This window comes from Acromyrmex echinatior, chromosome 14 (genome assembly GCF_024713525.1).
Source record: "Acromyrmex echinatior isolate Ae372 chromosome 14, ASM2471352v2, whole genome shotgun sequence".
NCBI classification, from domain to species: Eukaryota; Metazoa; Arthropoda; class Insecta; order Hymenoptera; family Formicidae; genus Acromyrmex; species Acromyrmex echinatior.
The window spans coordinates 3,758,981-3,778,929 of NC_141865.1; the positions used below are offsets into that span (position 1 = coordinate 3,758,981).

The 19,949-nt window shown below is 33.6% G+C and overlaps 1 protein-coding gene and 1 long non-coding RNA gene across 3 annotated transcripts in view; one reads left to right on the forward strand and one right to left on the reverse strand.

Annotated features, from left to right (window-relative positions):
• Positions 1-85: 85 nt before the first annotated feature.
• bark (C-type lectin domain-containing protein bark beetle) overlaps positions 86-19,949 on the reverse strand; it is a 60,381-nt gene continuing 40,517 nt past the window's right edge. Inside the window, exons 11-28 of the mRNA XM_087413482.1 lie at positions 19,455-19,908; positions 18,892-19,282; positions 18,380-18,810; positions 18,062-18,307; positions 16,326-17,266; positions 15,760-16,235; positions 14,423-14,619; positions 13,963-14,361; positions 13,603-13,880; positions 13,285-13,538; positions 12,964-13,175; positions 7,196-7,320; positions 6,909-7,139; positions 6,645-6,770; positions 6,311-6,569; positions 5,987-6,188; positions 4,183-4,430; positions 86-3,681 (exon numbers count right to left, since the gene is read on the reverse strand). Of these exons, the coding sequence (XP_087269608.1) occupies positions 2,863-3,681; positions 4,183-4,430; positions 5,987-6,188; positions 6,311-6,569; positions 6,645-6,770; positions 6,909-7,139; positions 7,196-7,320; positions 12,964-13,175; positions 13,285-13,538; positions 13,603-13,880; positions 13,963-14,361; positions 14,423-14,619; positions 15,760-16,235; positions 16,326-17,266; positions 18,062-18,307; positions 18,380-18,810; positions 18,892-19,282; positions 19,455-19,908 (6,289 nt within the window). The 3' untranslated portion in view covers positions 86-2,862. The remainder of the gene's footprint in view (positions 3,682-4,182; positions 4,431-5,986; positions 6,189-6,310; positions 6,570-6,644; positions 6,771-6,908; positions 7,140-7,195; positions 7,321-12,963; positions 13,176-13,284; positions 13,539-13,602; positions 13,881-13,962; positions 14,362-14,422; positions 14,620-15,759; positions 16,236-16,325; positions 17,267-18,061; positions 18,308-18,379; positions 18,811-18,891; positions 19,283-19,454; positions 19,909-19,949) is intronic.
• On the forward strand, positions 3,154-5,517 carry LOC147907357 (uncharacterized). Of its 2 annotated transcripts, XR_015547437.1 has the most exons (4): positions 3,154-3,238; positions 3,321-3,447; positions 4,191-4,785; positions 5,287-5,517. It is a non-coding gene; the product is annotated as an uncharacterized LOC147907357 (long non-coding RNA). The 2 variants fall into 2 exon arrangements; XR_015547438.1 differs by lacking the exons at positions 3,154-3,238; positions 3,321-3,447; positions 4,191-4,785 and adding an exon at positions 4,792-5,210.

The window sequence follows — 19,949 nt, forward strand, 5'->3', positions numbered from 1 at the left end:
CCATACGTTTTTCTTTCATAATCAATGTAGAACAGTTTTCTAAAAAACGAATAGCAATGGGAATGCAGTGAGATTATTGTTGTAATTTTTGATTATTTGAATTTGCTCAATTTATTTATCTCATTTCTGCAACATGTACAAGTAAGGCAGCCTTGTGACATCAAGTTCCATAGATACATTCGATAGATTGGCAGATACCTATGAGAGAACTCGTGGCACGACAATTAACTTCTGATTAAAATCTTAATAAAATGTTGCAAATATTTAGAAATATACATTGCGGACGTTGTGCAAATAGTGCCTTTGCGTTCTGCTAATAGATACATATCACATGCATACATATACATATATTCCTTTTCTTTCAAGAATCCTGCGGATTCGCTAGGTGATCTTTACATAGCGAAGTTTTGCTTAGGTACCTATTTATCGTTCACTTCGTAAAAAAGCGATTGATCACGATCACGCTAAATCTACGTGTATGGACGGATACTTTACTAAAGGCAGGTATATAAAAATGCTTTCGGTAAGAACAAGATCGGTGAGATCTCGCTTACTTAATGAAAACGGTATAAGTCTATCAAATAGTGCGTAAAGTTATCTCTGAGAAAGAATGTATGGTGAATACAAATGTTTTATTGCAAAAAAATTTGTATTCACCATACAAATTTTTTTAAACGCTCGAAAATTCCTATCTCTGCGCGAGTATTCGATAAATAGAATGTATTTACTTACAGCTAAGCTTTGTAACGTAGATACCCTTAAAGCAATTAATCTATAATATTATTCTATTAATACTCGTAAGAGTTACGTACGAACGTTGGATATGCTTGGCAGTGTAACACCGTGCATCCGCAACAGATTTGGTAACCCCTACTTCTTATTAACACAAGATGTCGGATTAAAAGAAAACTTATTTTTTTTCTCTGTATACTTTTAACATAAGGAGAAACTTTGATTGCTCTGATATACACCTCATTTGTCAAACAAAGAGCAATGAGATTGTACAATTACGAATATGAGGTCTGCTTTTATTTTCACAGCTTAGTTGCAACAAGGTCAACAATGAATTAATTTTCTTTACTTATATCTTTACGTTAAAATATTAATATGTATCTCTCCGCTCCGCTTCTGACAATATTTATTATCAGACAATACGCATAACGTTATATATGTTTATTGTATCGCAAAAGGTTCTTAACAATTGATTTTTCTTAAAAATTATCAACAAGCTTTGTCTCCTGACTGGAGATTCACTTGGGTCATTTAATGATTAACGATGATCTTGTTATTAACAGTATACTAAATTAGTGTTTTATTAGATATCGTTTGTGGATGTAATTGGGATTAAGTAACACGCGTCATTGTAATAAACAGTCATCCTCTTTAGAATACCTACATAAGACACGCAATAAGTGCGTGAATGAATCAACTTCCGAAAGTCATTAACGATTGACTGAATTGAATGTTGAGATCTTTACCACATTGTGTGAAGAAAGAATGCAGTCCATTTCAACTATACATATTTATAATTCTATTAATATAAAGATTTAAAGCAAAAATGTTAAATTTTTAATATATGTATATTGTACGTATATGAACACTATCTGTTAAGCCCAAGTCTTGATGGGTGATTTCCATGAAAATCTTACGCAGTATTGTATCTGTAAAACTCGAAGAGTGAAATATCATTCAAAGTGAGTAAAATGCAATGTGTAATGAAGTGAAAATTGAGCCCATGCACTTCGTTTGTTACTCTAATTAATAGATAAATTGCATTCTATAAATTGGAGTGAATTCCTATGTAAAAGAATGACGTATATAGATCAGTATGTATACATTTTTTGAAATGTTCAACAGATATTATTCTTACGTTTGTCATTTTTAGTTCGCCTACCTTCTTTATATTCTCACAAGGTAGATCGATTGATTTAGTAGTCGTCTGAAAAAAAATTATCGCCATAATGTGCAGAATTGCAAATGCACGGAATTGGTCTAATCATTTTCGCTTTCTATACGGATTGAATCTTTCTTAGGAGAAGACATCCACATCTGTTGAGAGCTTCGCGAAACGCTCTTTGCTCTAATTAAAGTGAAATAAATTATTGCATAGGCAGCGCCACGTATAGCCATTCTAAACATTTGAGCCATTCTAAAAATTTACTCCTAGCTTATGAATGCCTTTCTTATAGTAACTATTGCAATTACTTTAATATTAATGATATATAAGTCCACTCTGCGAGATTTAGAGAGTATGCATTCATCCCAAGCGCGAATTCGGTGGATTCATGTAAAACTCGCATACTTACTGATTATGTTTTCCAGCAAAAGATAGTGTAACACAGTGAATCATTTCATCTTTGTTTAATATTGGCAAAGATGCAACGATTCATTGTGTTATAATGTCAACTGTATCTCTTGCTAGAGAACGTTCTATGTCAATTCAGCATACGTGTTACAAATAATTATCGTAATGTTCTTTAACATATCAAATTATAATTTTAAAACCCGCAGGGTTTTTCATAATATAATAAAACTCTTAATCAGTTTCTACAGCTAATAATGAGTCCGCTAATAATGAGTCCGCTAATAATGAGTCAGTTTCTGTATCTAACAATGAATATCCGCTTCACTTCCCGGTCATTTCAACGGGGATTTACTGTGCGTGTATATTCCAATATTCAGTTCACGACCATTGGAAATGGCACGAGTTGGAAGTCGGCAGCGTATTGTTATAAACGGACTGAAAATCTCTTATTGTGCAATAGCTGGCAGTGCTTGTCGCTAGAAGACAAGATTTGGCATACACTTCGGATGTGCCCGAATTGTGGACTGCTGGTCTAAGAGTCGCCGACGTCCGGAAAGCTACATTGCCGTTTCTAATGGTTGACTCTTGCTTCGCGTGGCCGCCGATAGCTGCGTGAGTTCCGTGGGCTCATTGACTAGGAACGCGTCCAGATTAGTCTCGAGTAAGACTTCGCTCTTCGAGCGTAGCGGCTTCTCTTCACCCGTGTCGAAGTTGGTCTCCAACAGCGCCTCGCTCCTAGGTCTGCTCTCGGCTTCGTAATGATAGGGATGTGGTGGTACTGGTGGCTGAAAGTCCGACGCGTATTCCGGAACGGGCTCGGACGCCTGACTCGGAGTTAACATAGTCGAGTCGTAAGGAGGCTTTAAGTAATCCATAGGATCATAAACGCCTGATGATGCCTCGATATCGCGTTTCAATTCGATCATGGAATCGGTAAGCGCGATACTGGAATGCAACGGCAGCGTAGACGTATTGTTGAGATACGATGAGCTCTCATTGTTGGCATACACTGTAGGACTTTCATCAACTGATGTCGACTGTATGTTTGGCGATGACCAGTTAGAAGCGGCGGCGGCGACGGCGCCGTCGGCAGTACCGTTCCTTGCTGCAAAAGTAGAATGATTGCGGAAGCCCTCATTACGGTATGCCAGGTCAAACACCGGATTATCGACACTCTGCGCTGCACTGTACTTCTGCACCGTATTCTTGAAGTCGCTCGTGCTCGGCGAATATCGTGGATTATGAGCCTCATACACATCGTAACTCTGATTATCCTCTATTGAAGAGTTCAGTTGTGATTTGTCCATTGAGTCTAGACTGCCACCGTTCAACATGCGTTTATAATTTGAGTTCAGCGTATCTGTGGAATGTTTGGTCTGAAATATGTAAAAAAAGATTATTTAGATATTATTTAGAGATGTCCCGTTTAAAAAATTTTCCTAGAATTCTTCTATATAATTTTTCAGAACTTTTATGTGAATTTTAAAGAACTTTTATGTAATTTCAGAATTTCTGTACAATTGTTTTAAAAATTTTTTAGATTTCTTCATATGTATAAATTTTGAAATATTCTAAGATTTCTCACTTTATAATTTCTAAAGAAATCTTATAAATCTAAAAAAGTTTAAAGTATTTTTTTCAGAAAATGCATTAATTAAAATGTGACAAGCAAGTTCTTAAAAATATTATAAAATTTCTTTTAAACTAGGAGTACTAATTTTCTTAACTTCTTTAAAGTTAGATTAGACCATTTACACATTTAAAATCTTCAATTAACATAATTTATACAGTTTTAATCTCTATTATGCACGTTAATTCTAGAAACCATTTGCATTTATTTGTGCTCGGTTGTCACACTGATCACAATTCATATTTACCGCGATAGGCTTTCGGCGATAAGCGAGTTCCGTGAACCCGGATGTGGAGCCAACCGATCGCAGAGAATGTAGGGATTGCCTGATGGAGTTACGTCGCTCTAGTCTCTCAAGCTTACGCTTCTTCGACTTGGACGCCCACAATACGATCGCCGCAGTTAGCAATGCGAGTGCAACGCCAACAGCTCCCAAAACACCCACCGCAACGATATCTTTCCTCCAAGACAGAGGATCGATGTTGACTCTGGGATCTGTCAAGATGAAATGATTTTTTATGATTTTTTTGCTTATATATTTCTTTTTATTTTATTACCGCTCAGCTATGTAAACACTAAATATATTCATAAAATGTTCGACTTGTATTCCAAATGTTCTGTATATGCATATAAGGTTTTTGGAATAGTAGAAGAATGTTCACAGAATGCTCAAATGATAATGAATGTTCAGAATATTATAAGAACATTTTTTGCATGTACTATTAAACTCGCTCAAAATATTACGTCGTATATTTTAACCCAGATGGTTTTTTTTACTTACGTAAGGATACTCACTCGTGAGTAATACGTATCCCTGCCAACAGATGGGCACGATGAAGTTGTATTTCTTGTGAGTAAAAAAAAACCATCTACGATAAAATATACGACGTAAAAGTCTTAAAAATTGGATTCCTAAGTGAAAGTAAATGAAATGTTTTTTCAAAAGTATAATTCTATTTAAAAATCAATTCGGAAATCTAATATTCTTAGGAGAATTAATTTTTCGGAATATGCATGTATGTTGGTATATATGTATGTGTATATATATATATATATAATATATTGAGTCATCTAAAAAGTATCCGCGGTTTTTTGTCACTAGATGGTGTTGATGACCCAATATATATTATATATTAGGTGTACAACTTTGCTTCCGCCGTTTTCCTATAGATGGCTTTAGCGATAAGTGGTGGTCGAAATAAATAGATTATAGACGTCATACAATAAACTTGGGCATCTGTCAACATAACCCCATAGAAACATTAGTCGATTTGTGTCTGCATCATAAAGTTATTCTCGATTGAAAATGTCAGTTTACAAACTAAATCTCGCTAATTCTCGTCATTTGCAGGAGGAAGTGCTTCATAAGACTTCCGATACTTCATAAGACTTCCAGTCTTATGAAGAAGTAAAAAATTGGATCGATTCGTGGATCGCCTCAAAAGATGACCAGTTTTTTCGACGCGGGAGTCGTACGCTGCCCGAAAGATGGGAGAAAGTAGTGGCCAGCGATGGACAATACTTTGAATCATAAATGTATAACCAGTTTTTTACAATAAAGCCTCGAATTTCGGAAAAAAAACGGCGGAAGCAAAGTTGTACACCTAATATACATATATATATATATATATCATTATACGTTTTATTTATATGCATTATTTGTAAATTTTTCATGAGCTGTACATACCTCCCTCCCCTCCCTCTGTGAATAGCCATATATCCCATCCCTATGGGATATATGGCAAAAATGCAAGGGTTTAAAAAAGTTTATTTTTTAATACGCGCGCGGGAAATATAAATATTTCGAATTTGTAATATTTTTTTCATAGTAGACAGTACAAAGTTTTTACTGATATAGTTCGTTATACTATAAACATAGTAAACAATATTTAATAAATTAAATTTTAAATAGATGCAGCGTATATACCGGAGTTATCCTATAGATACTGAAATATTTTTTAAATGTTGCTTTGAGACTTTAGAAACATTTTATAAATATTTCAGAAATAATTATTAAAATATTAGTTGGATCGTTATGATATTCTGCATACCGATTTCACAAATAAACAAATTAGGTTGCGCGCAATGATCAATCTCAATGGTCTGATACGTAAACATCGTGCATTGATCCACGCGTTCCAATTGTTGCACCCATACACGTTCTGAATAATCGAATCTCTCCTGTTGCTTACGCGCGAACTTCCAGAGTTCCAGATAATCTCCCATGATGAATGGCATCGACGCATTTGCCGACTGCGTAAAAGAAAGACAATTTAACAATATGAAATAATATGAAATAAAGAAGCATGAGAGATTAAGTATATGATATTAAGAGACACAGATTAAATATCATACACTTAATTAAAATAACTCACCCTGCAAAAATCTCGCGCACTATAAAAGTCCATCGGTGCGCCGATCAATATGTAACACGTGTCACCAACAAGATCCCAGGCGGGTGGACACTTGCCATTTAATACCGATTTATTATTCATATGGAAAGGCTGATAATCCACCTGTAACAGCTCAAATGAATCTTCACGGTCTCTGATGCGTCCAGCCACCGCTAAGGTTTCATTGTAACCCCACCAATTGTGCCGCGCGTCTATGTGAGATCTCCAAATTTCCAGTTGTCTAAATAAGTGATTTGTTTAATGAATGTTAAAATTTTTAATTAATTATCTTGCGATTAAATTCGTTTTATCTTACTGAGATTTGTTCGTCGTTTGCATTTCATAATCATTGTCGGGATTAAAAAACACATTATCAACATATTGCTGACCGGGTGTACCAGCAATAATAGTGCTACGGCCTTCACGATCGACTGCGTAGTTTCTACAAAGTTATAAATATTCATTTCTTCCGATTGCACCTGAATAATTTTATAATATTCTATAACGTAAATAGCTTTCGCACGTGATGAAACATAAAGGAACATAAAGGAAGACATAAAAAAATTAATGAGTAGCTCACTTGTAGAAGCCGTTGTGAGATGTGCTTTGATAGAATTGTGAACGGACCTTCTCGAATCCCGAAATCTCCAATAAATGCATACCAAGGTTTCCATGCAAGTAATTGAATGTCATGTTGCTGACCACTTGCTTCAAAATGATGTTATTGTCATACGGAGCGTTATTCTTGGTGAAATAATTTCTGAATATAGTCATCTGTTGATAAGGACTGCTCTGACGACCCTCAACGAACCTGAAGATCCACAGTGTCACTACTGATTTTTATAAACATTATAACACTGTACTTACAATGCAGGCTTATTGAAGTTTTCTGTGAAGAGATTATTATGAATCCATCCCTTGAGAGACGTTGCCGTACCGCTCGAATCGGCACGAATTGTAAGACCGCCTTGATTTCGTTGTACTAAATTGTTCTAGAACACAGTTTTAAATGATTAGAAATCTCACCATGTTTTGAGAACGTTATAACTTAATCATACCTATTTTTACTCACATTATCTATACGCACATACACACACACACACACACACACACACACATACACTCGTCAACAAAATTATCGCAAGATTTTTCATAGAGTTATGCTTATTTGAAATTATGCAAAATTTTGGTATAAATTTATGTGTGATAATTTTGTTAATGAGTGTGTGTGTGTGTGTGTGTGTGTGTGTGTGTGTGTGTGTGTGTGAGTGAGTGAGTGAATGTGTATATATAATGTGTATATATAATATGTTTATCTATATACCAAGTGTCAGATGATTCATTTTAATCTTAACAGAGGCAAATATCTCGAAAAATATGGAAAAATATGGAAAAATATTTCAGACAAAAGCTATATGGTTCGGAGGGGGATATAAAATAGCATTAATTTGACCTTGGGTGTCGTTAAGATCAGGCCAAAGATCATTTAAAATTTTTTAAATATAACCTTCCATTTTCCATTACAAATTCTCGCGTATACCTCAAGAGTTTTTAAAACGCTTTGATAAAATTGTTTTTTATTAAAAACTTTTCGAGTTAAGACTTAAAAGTTACGGTATCACCGGCATTAGCATTACTCAAGGTGTCCAATCGATGGCTAAATCTCTTGAATGTTGTTCAGAATCATGATCTGGATAACATTTGTCAAGATCAAGGCTATTTGAGATTGTTCCTCTTATTTTCATTTTTGCACTAAAAATTCATTTTTATGTAAAAATGAAAACGGCCTTGATCTTGACAAATATTATCCAGGTCATCATTCTGAATAATGTTCAAAAGGTTTCAGACGTCATTCGGACACCTCGGGTAAAGGCAGTATTGTAACTTTCAATAATAAACACGAAATTTTTTACACCCATGCCATGTTAAATGTTGTCTGTAATATAATATTATATATTGGGTGTATGTTATTTTTTTGTAATGTGTTATAAAGAACATTTTACTAATAAATTATACCTAAGTTTTTTTAACACGAGCAATAATAAAATGTATTATTTAAAACGTAAATGCAATATATTTTCAATTTATAATCATTCATGCATATTAAAAAAATATTCATTTTTAGTTATTAAATAACTAAATTTTTTAGACAACTAACATTTGAATTTATTCCTTTCTTTTGTAGTTTGAAATGTCAATTTTTTTTAAGATATTGAAATATATTTTTCTTTTAAACACTTTTTCTTCAGAGTTTTATATTTTTGTATGAAAAAGTGCATTTTCCTCACTTTGTTAACTATATTAAGGATCGATTGTTCCATCTTCAGATAAACTATGTGGTAATTTACCTATTGGATAAACAAAAGAGTAAAAGAGTAAGAAATTGAGTGTAGCAAGGAAGTCTCACATTGCTTACACCTTCCTGCACTCGATTTCTTTGACATTATGAATATCGGATTGGTATTAAGTATTGCCAGGAAATGGAAGTAACTCGTTACTTATAATGAAGTTACAGTTATAAGTTACTTTTTTGGTAACTTTACTAGTAACTGCATACTTTTTTCTTTAATAACTATAACGGTAACGAAGTTACATTTTTTTGGTAACAGTAACGAATTTTACAGTTACTTTTATCGTTACTTTGCACATGATTGGACACAAGCCACTTAACTGTAAAAAAATTTCTTAAATTTATACATATAATAGATGAAAATTAATAGATTACATGATTAATCCTGTAAATATAAAAAATCCTGCAATTTTACAGAAATTATGTAATTCCACAAAAATTATGTAAATTTGCTTTTATTGTGTAAATATATCTTATTTTATATTAAAAATTATGTAAATAGTAGGATATTTTGAATATTTTCTGTAATTATCCAAATTTTAGTAATATTACGTAATATAACAAATATTTTGCGTATTGTTGTTAAATGTATAATAATATACATATAATGTGAAATGTATTGTCATATTGCATTGTCATATCGTTCCTGTAACTACATATACACATTGTAATTGTATTTCCACAATCTGCTTAGTTACAAATTAAGAAATAATTTTTATTTGCAATTTACAAACATGTGGACGTTTACAACTATTATAGTGGGTCTCAAAATTATCCAATATAACAGTTGTAATTTTACACAATTTTTTATAGTGCACAGCGCTTGAGACTAGAGAGGCCCTAGGCCTTCCCGTGATTGGCAGTCGTCGATTTAAAAAATAGTGACGGAAAAGTAACAAAAAGTTACTTTCTCAAGTAACGAGTTACTTTTAAAAATCGGCAACTAGTAACGGTAACTTGTTACTTTTCCAACTTGTTACTTGGCAACGAATAACTGCAATTTGTTACTTTTAAAAAGTAATTTTCCATTCCCTGAGTATTGCTATGATTGCTGAGGATGGTTTGAATATAGTCGAAACGTTTATTTTTGTATAATTATGTAATAGATCCCTGATGAAAATAAAAATCCGAGCGTAAATCGGATGTAATGGGAGAGTAACAGAAGCGTAAACGAAACTTCTAGAAGGCGAAAATTGGAACATCAAAATGTAAACAAAGCGTAAATGCTTCTTTTATTTCATTGTTCAATTTTCGCCTTCTAGAAGTTTCATTTACGCTTCTGTTATTCCCCAGCAAACGAGAATGGATTGAAATGAATTGAAATAGATTCAGATTTTCAGAAATATTGATTCACGAATGTTAAAATGAATGCATTTTTACTCATTTATAGGAATTGCATGGAACATATCTCTATGCCTTTCAATCTAAAAATAATTTTTTGTGCAATTGTGAATACTGTTCAATTCAAAATTTGGAATAAGAAATGTAGTTTTTCAATCCAATTACATCCAATTGAATCTAATTGAATCCAATTGAATTAAAATCCAATTCAATTAAAAAAAAGTATTCGCTATTTAAAATATGCATTTGAATAGAAAAAAATTTCAATCCATTTTAATCCATTCTCGTTTACTGGGTCTTCCATTACATCCGATTTACGCTCTGATTTTTATTTTCATAAGGGATACAATCAAAATGTGTATGATAATCACATCAATTATCGCGTGTTAAAGGTTTTTAATTGCCTGTTTTTACTCTATTTATTTACTTTTTTTAATATTTTAAGAGCTCAATTTGAAAATTATTTGCTTTTTTGACAATAAATTCCAATAGAATTGAGTGCTAAAACTAGAGCCTACTGTGTCCGCAATAGGACATGCAATGTAAACCATATCTGAAGAACATGTTCTGAAATCAAATTGAAGCCAATATCAGAGCAAATTTGGTAATAGTAATATCATCATAGATCTACATCAAATACAGACCAGATTTATAGTTAAATATGCTGACAGAATGGCACTAAATACAGCCGAGATCTGTAGCCAGATATCCCAACAGAATGATGCCAAATATAAACAATTCAGTTTTATTTTTGAAATATTGTCGTGTGTATTTTAGAATGTGATGTTAATAAATAATTATTGATTAACATCACATTCTAAAATAAATACGAAAAGTTATAAAATAATTAAATATAAAATAATTTAAAAAAAACATATAATAAAAAATAATAAAAAAAAACATTCGGATTCTCATTAGAGAGAGTTTAAGAATCTCCAGGGGATTCGCCAACTTGATTTGCATATGTTTTCTTAGGACTCTTAAGCGTTTTCTTTTTACGAGAAGCGAGTCCATCTGGTGGCGGGACCGCGTATGACAATGATAGATCTTAATCAATTTTCGTTGATAATTTGTTCTAAAGTTAGATCAGCAAGATTTGCTCAGCTTTTCTCATCAACTTGCTGTTAAATTATTTGTAAGTCTTGCTTGACTTTTGTCAACAATTTGATGTTCCTTATTTGTCATCAATTTGCTGACAGCTTTGAATACAACAAAATTTGCATCAAGTTTGGTGCCTTTTGTCTTCAAAATTTGTAGCAAGATTTTAGAAGATTTGTTTTCGATAGGAAATTGGCTGTCTGTGAGCGTATTTGAGGGAAGTTTGCTAACAATATTAGCAATAACAAAGTATGTTCCCTATTTGCAACAAATCGATAAACATAATCTGTTATCAACATTTGCGATTGCAGAAAAGGTTTTAGGGAAGATAACACTACTACCTAATGTGGCCCTTAAAACTGCAAGAAGAAGCAAAGTTGCAAAGAGCTACATAAAATATATTTAATGATGATAAGAGTTTGACTTTCGGTAGGTCTACAATGTTATTAAAGTCAAGAATTGAATTTTTTAACCTCCCAGTTCTATTATACACTACTCAACAAAAAATGGAACAAAAAAAGGAAACTTACAATTAGAATAGGAACTTTAGAACACGCTCAAAAGTGCACAATATTCAAAACACCGTAACTCGGTAAAAAATTATCGCAGGCAAAAATTCAAAAAAGCATTTGAAAACTTGAAATCTCTAATTCTTCTGTCGAAATCAGTAATTGATATTTCAATTTTCCTCACAGAATAGCAATAATAAAATAATTGTTGATCATTCATGCATATTAAGAAAATATCATTTTCAGGTTACTAAATAACTTTTTTGAACAATTGTTTTGGATAACGACACTTGAACTATTTTTTTCTTTTGTAGTTTGAAATATCAACTTTAGGATATTGAAATATATTAATATTTTTCCTTTAAACATTTGTGTTTCAGAGTTTTATATTTTTACATGAAAAAGTGCATTTTTCTCATTTTGTTGACTAGATATATTTAGTTATAACAATTTATATTTAATTTGTTATAAATATACGACTTTACCAATGCTTTTTAAAAATGTTAAAATATACGTAAAAATCGCTTAATAATTTTTATATATTTGTAAAAATGATGAAATTAAGCCAGGACACAATAAACTCATCATGTACTAAGGATGTCAAAAACCACGATGTATATTAATGATTATTTGTCTGGGGCAATTAAGATGGGGTATTCTGCGCGCGCACGCGCGCGTGTGTGAAAATTATGTTTGTAATATTCTATATATTTTTATTAAACTATACATTTTTACAATCTATTTATTTTATTTGCTATTATTTTTTGTAATAATATTAATACTGAAATTTAAAAAAATGATAAGAAATTTAATTTTTTTAAGTATTTTAACCATTCAAAATGATTTATGTAAAATTTCATTGCGATGCAGAGATTAGTTGTTCTGTAAATAAGTAAATTTTATTTATAGAAAAACGAATCTCTACAGTACAATAAAACTTAATACATTATTTTAAATACTTAAGTACTTATATAAAAAATATGAGTTTTTGTGTTATTTTCTAAATTTTATATTACTACAACAAAAAATAATAACAAATGATGTAAATAAATAAAAAAAGTTTTTTTCCAATACTTAAAGTACTTATATATACATATATAAAAAAAATTTAAATTTTTATGATTATTTTATAATACATTTCTATTATAGAATTGATTAGAGAGCACAGATAAAAAAAACTACTACTTCTTATTAAAATAATTTTTGATCCAAGTTGTACAAACCTATCACTAAATTACTAAATTTTTTTATATTATTTTTAAATGCGATCTAAAATGATCTATAATTTTTTTATTTTGAAAATATATAAGACACTCTTAAGCGTACATGGTACTTACTCTGAAATGCAGCAATTGCGTATTTTGGACGTCGAGCCACAGTGCGGATTTACACGTGGTGAAGTTACCGTATAGTTTCTCGCAATTATTCACAAACTGATTACGCTCGAGCGTTATTATGGCATTCACTTCGCCGGCGCTTGCATATTTTACGGCCCCTTCGCGACAGTTCGATATCAAAGAGTAAGAAACGTTGTGCTGTACATCGCGATCTGCCAATCACAAAAGTAAAAGAATTACAGAAGAGTAATCCGAAATAGGCATACAAGGAGTTTGTTATTCTTTGTTGCTAATAAAATGTTATACATTGAGATTACTTACTAAAACCAATAGCAGATATCGGAAGAGTTACAATTTCCGCGATAAATCCATGCGTATTACTAGCGCCGTTAGCAAATAATCTAATGCTAATACTAGGATTCTGTGTTCTGAACAATTTTTTCTCATCAGGAGTATTAACTTCCAAATGACCAATCACTTTGGTGCTGATATTGTAAATGTCTCCGTCGTATATTGTTATACTATCATGCCGGCCTGGCTTGCCAGTGGAGTTATAAAGATTAAATTGCAAAAGCCTGGAAATTAAAGATATTAGCTTCAAATCATTTTCGTGGACACGAAAAAGAATTCTGCATGTACCTGAATCCAAACGGTTTGACTCTGTAAGCACTGCGGAAGATCTTCACGCAATTTACAGGATAATTATCGTATTTGTAGTATACGATTACGCGCTCCTCGATTGTAATTTCTTTTGCAGTATCGCATATATCGACCATACTAAATAAATGATAAGGAACATTAAGATCCTTAATAGGCGTGAACGTGCTCTCATCTGACTCGCGGCCTTCTCCCGTCAAGGATAATATATTCACGCCGTTGCCGAGGACATTGTTAATTGTGTTGAATAATAACTCCACCTGTAATATACATAAATATATGTGATTTTATTTACACAAATATGAATTAGTATAAAACTCCGCTTTGCGTTTCTTTGCATACCATGTGCGTTGGAGATACGACATTTATGCCGTGATAAGCGCTGTGATCTATGTTTACGTGCACTATTGCCGGAGACTTCATAATCGACTGTATAGCGGCCGATTTCTCATAATGTAAAATCCCAGCACCGGTTATATTGATGAATTTGAGAACCGATTCGACGCGCCTAATTGTTTCATGAGTCACGATGTCGTGGATGTGATGTTCGTAGAGATGAGCTTCGAATTCACTGTTCGCGATGCGTATTCCGCCCCAGTAATCGTACGCATCGTCTAAATTTCGCTTTCCGCAATGCAGGAAAACGAAGTTTCCGTTCCACGGGCACTCATGACGATGACCGAACAACTGACCGTTCAATCTGATCTGACAGTCCTCGAGACTTTGCTCTTTCCCGGAACACTATAAAACGTTCAATGTTTAATGATCTCTTGAAATAAATAAGAAACAAAATCAATCATACCTGCAGTGGTTCAGGCCAAGACCAGACACGCGTCAACGATCCGGGATGAAGCTCATATCTACGATCGTACGATACGTAAACGTTGAGAGTGTCGTAACCGAGTTGTCGGCATGCTACTTGAGCGTTGCGTTCGGTAAACCGATCATCGCACAATGGGATCCACTGGAGAGTCGTTCTGTTGAAGTACTCTAGGAATCCTGTTACAAGAGAAAAAAATGCAGTTAAATATATGCAAATGATAATATACATATTTATAATATATACAATATATGTATATATATAATATAATATAAAAAATAAGAGAAACTGAGTGAAACGAGAAGGTAGAAAATATATTATATAAGAAAGGTAGAAAGTGTACTACCTAATAAAGCTAATAAAGCTGAATAACCTATTGGCAAAAGTAGACAGTCGTTATTTTCACTCGAATTTTTTTCTGGCAAGAGCAAAACTTGTATAATTTTTCGCATTCAATTTTATCATTAAGGTCTTTCTTTAAATTAAGAAAAATTTATTATTTTAATTAACAAAACTAAAAGCGTATAATATCCCAGCAAACGAGAATAGATTGAAATGAATTGAAATGGATTCAGATTTTCAATTCTGAATGCATTTTTATTCATTTATAAGAATTGCATGAAGCATATTTCTATGTCTTTCAATCTAAAAATAATATTAGCTTTTTCTATGCACACAAACACAATTGTGAATACTGTTCAATTCAAAATTTTGAATAGGAAATGCAGTTTTTCAATCCAATTGCATCCAACTGAATCTAATTGAATCCAATTGAATCCAATTAAATTAAAAAAAAAGTATTCGCTATTTAAAATTCGGATAGAAAAAAATTTCAATCCATTTTAATCCATTCTCGTTTGCTGGGATAATATGAGAAATAACAATACAATTTCCATTTATTAAAGTAGAATGACTGCTTTTGTACAGCAATTCTGATGGAAGAATTTTAATTGATTTTGGAACATAATGTCTATTGCAAGTGCAGTTACTTATTAGCAGTTATTTATTAGTCATTTTTATTAAATATGACTAATAAATAACTGCTAATAAGTAACTGCACTTGCAATAGAGTAGGGATTTAGGGATTTAACTTCTTTTGCGATTAGACTCGTTTTTGCTTCTTTAATTTTATAGAGTTTGTAATTGTTTCAACATTTTTAAAACGTTCAATTCGTAACCAAGGAGCTGAAAGATCCAGGATTCCAATATTAATTTAATTTTTTTATGTTGTTGGATAGTTATTTTTGCATACAGACTATTCAAATAATAAGACTATTTCAATAAATAAATTCTTTTATAATAGCTTTTAGTTTTTCTACCTTCATAGTGCAATACGGAACAATGTCCATCCTTGCATAAACGAATCATCTCGTCCGGCATTGACATGATATTAGTGGAACTTTTCATCGGCGTCAGTTTGGAAAACGTAGAATTTGCGCTCGCGTCAATTCGTTTTATCGGTCTCATTATGATCTCGTGACCGGGTACGCCAATGGCTTTCAGCGTTCCCAGGACTAGGATGCCAACGTTAGGAGCGAATTCCATTACGACGTCGGGGTAGATATGGAGAGTAGCTTCCGGCATAACCGTGATATCAGAATGTATGACGTAGGGCTCGGGTTTCGCATACAGCGACAGATTGTCCACTATGCGACCGCCCAAATTGTTCAGGTCAATCTCGCGATTTATATGCCGCCACGCGGAAGTAGACGCTTCAAACGAATCGCTCGTCAAGTACGGCCGATAGTTGGCCACAGCGTGATCGTTCCAATCGTCGAAGTCGAAAATCCTCTGTCTGCGGAAGAACATAAAAGTAAACTAATTAATGAGCTCTGAATCGAATGCAAATGTAAAAGATATAAATCGTATGTTTATAAGAAATTACCTGATAGAGGTGTCGTTAGCAGTACCCCACCAATTCTCCCTGACATCTACTTCGTTGTTGATCTTGGCTGTCCTGATACCTGCCAATAACTCATAATCCAGCGAATTCTCGCCGAAGAGATTTTTATGTACTTGTACTTTCTGTATGCCGTGGAAGCCGACGACATAGCTGGGATCGTCAAACGTTCGACGTGATCCCAAATTGCTGAGGTCGTACATATTTCGCTTAATCTCGTTGCGATAGAAACGAGCGTAAATGTCACCGAGGATTTCGGACTGGCTGTTCGCTCGGAATTCAACCATGTACATACCATTATTATCCTCGATATAATTATTATCGATTCTGATCTTCTTTTCCATTCCACGCATGGATATTAAACCGGTCTTACAGCGATTGCTGTCGAAACGATTATAGGATATATTAAGGTGTGCGAAATGTCCGTCCACTACAAAGCCAAATTGTTCGTTGTTACGCCAGGTGTTGTTCCCAAAGTATAGAGAGTGTGTGAAGTTCTCGTTGTACTGCCAGACATCTGGTAACAACACCTCGAATCCACCGCCATGATTTCTTTCAATTGTGCTATCCTGCATTATCCAGTGGAAGAGATTGTTGGAGTGTCTTGCATCGCGGCTGAACTGATGTATCCCTTTACCGTTGTCTGTGATCAAGCTGTTATTTATATGTATCGAAATCTCGGACAGGTTCGATTGGAAGATATTCCAATAAGGCGAATGCACGTAAACGGCTTCTTCATGATTGTGTGATATCTCGCATTCGACTAGTTGAATAGTCTCATTGGCTTTCCGTAGAAAATGATATCCGATCTCATTCAGGTATCGATTGTAGTAGGACGCGAGCACACCTTTCTTATTGTTCTTGATCTTTGTCTTTGTGACAGATAGCAAAGGAATAGGACCGTTGACTATTTTATTGTGAATATTCTGTAAATTACAATCCACAACATTAACATAAAATCAATGTTACATCGTTAAATTCATAATGTAAAATTATATCAATATATAACTTGAGTTATTTTTAATCATTCCTAAACGTCACAATATGTCATTAATTTACCTAAAAACAGTAAGTTCAGGTTCAGATTTTTTAAATGCTAGTAGCAGCATTATCAAATCAATTAATTGTGATATTATTATTTTAGCTTCAATTTATATGATCGTGTTTCAATTGTCCAACATTACGAATTCAGAATTTACATGAAAAAATATATATTATTAGGCATTATCTAGCCTCGACTGCATTGACTTTTTTCAAAGTACTTATTTGATTTATCCATGTAGCAGTTTATCTTATTATTTAGACAATTGATTCAAACATTTTGATTCAAATTTAATGTATTATATACTAAGTGCGTAAGTTAATATAAACGCTTTACTTTGAAACTAAGCAATTTAATCACAGAAATGGATTGATTAGTTGTGGTTGTTTTTTAATCACATGTTTTGTCAAAATAATACAATTCGGCATTGGAAGTTTAAAATAACAAGATGTTATTTAACTTAAGAAAAATTGGTTTAAATTATTAGGTGTTGGAATTAAGTCGTAGGTTTACAAGTGATGGGAAGTACTTTCATAATGTATTTTTAATGCTCATGTGAATAAATAACATTTTTCATTAAAAAACGCTACGAATTAATTCAAACACCCAATAATTTGATTGAGAACATTTAATTTAACAACATCTCTATTAATGTAATATTTATACTTAAAATATATACCTGTCTTGGAGCCGAGAGCGACGTGACAACTATGACAGTTCCACCGAGAGCATTCTCACCGCTATCATACTCCAAAAGTACTACAAAGGAACTAGACGAGACGGGGAAAACACTCAGATCCCGTTTTACGTGCCAAACAGTCTGATTTATGTCGAAATGCTGCGAGTCGTGCAGTATAATTTGTTCCGTACTTCGATTTTCAATCGGATTCAATAATTGGATACCGATGACATAGCTTGGTTTGCACTATAATTTGGATAAAATTTAGTTCAACTATGACAACAAGATACTTCTTGCGAGAAGAAAAAGAATTTATACTTCAATGTTGATGATACGACGGACAGAGTCACTGGTTACTTTAGTCGTGATAATGTATTTGGTCTCTCCATTAGCAAGTTCGATGTTCTCAGTCGTTTCAGGCAAGATTATCGGATTGTACGGTGAGTCGACTGTGGTGTCCGATTTCCGCAGGAACCATCCCGCGAATTCTCTTTGCTGAACAGCCGAGAGAGCGGGATTGTGTCTTATTCCCGCGATCTTGTTGTTTTCGATTCGTGAATTAACAATCCGCATACCTAATTGCTTGAAACTGATGCCGCTCCCGCCGTTTTGAGAGAAGTCGCTATTCGTCACAGTGTTTATCGCGTCCGCCGAATATATGTCTGAATACAGAACTCCTAAGCCGTCTTGCAGATTGTTCAAGACCTTGATACCGTTCAGTGAATGCCGAGCAAAATCAATTTGCAAAGCTATTATACAAATAAACAACGTAAAGTAATAATTCGCGCGACTGATTATTAAGAAAACCTTTAAAGAATCTAAAAAATTACCTGGTTTAAATGAATTAGTTTTGTAATCCAGCAAGCCTGCCTTTTCAATCGTCACGTACTGCAAGTCGCTTCTTTGAGCCAGTGGTCCTAATCTGAGACCAGCCCATGCCGCCTCCAGACACCTGACACCAACGTCATTCTCATGAGTACACGAGTTTTCAAAATCTTGTTCCCTTTCCGCTCGACATTTAGTTATATCATTGTCGTACTCGGTACAGCGCACATTGCTGAGGAGTATCTTCTCATTGATCCCTGCATTCGGAATTTGCGATCGTTCCATAAGCCAATTCTCGAAGTCGAGGATAAAGCCTAACTGATGGCAAACGAGTGCTGCATCCTGAATTGTCCATCCATAATTACACACAGTGCCCCATTCATTTCCAATTTTTACCTTTCAGAATAAAAGAACAATTAAAGATCATGTAGATTGTAATTTTTTTCTCTATTTCATCATTTGAACAGCACTATTCATTAATATTTATTGTAAAATTTATACAATTCGATAAATTAACTCCTTAAATACAAATTACGTTTAAAAAAATAAAGATAATACAGTGAATTACCTGCAATCTCCCTTCAAGATTCGTTTTTCCACCAAGAAGCCTCACTGGCATAGATTCTGTCTCATGGACTTGAATATTCTCATCTGTAAAAGTATCGTTATTTGATAACATAACGAGCTCCTCCTTGAGAGTGAATAAGATATCACTGGGTTTCTTGCCGCGCGCGTCAAATTTGCCGGCGATCATCATTCCTACGGCCGGTGGGAAGCGTAACGTAACGCCCGGTTGCAATATTAGTTTGCCGCCTGGTCTTACATTGATATCACGCTTGACAATGTACTCTCCGGCTTTTAATTCCTCCTGGCCATCAACCTCACCTCCGACTTCGTTCGAGTCAGACCTGATAAATTGCGGCACGAATGTCGGATTCGGAATGATGGTATTCGCACCGGGATTACTGTTGTGCAACAAGTAAGGCAAATACTCGATCTTGGCGAGATTATATCTGTCCTTCCTAAATAACATGATTATATTTTTATTATTATTTACTCTATT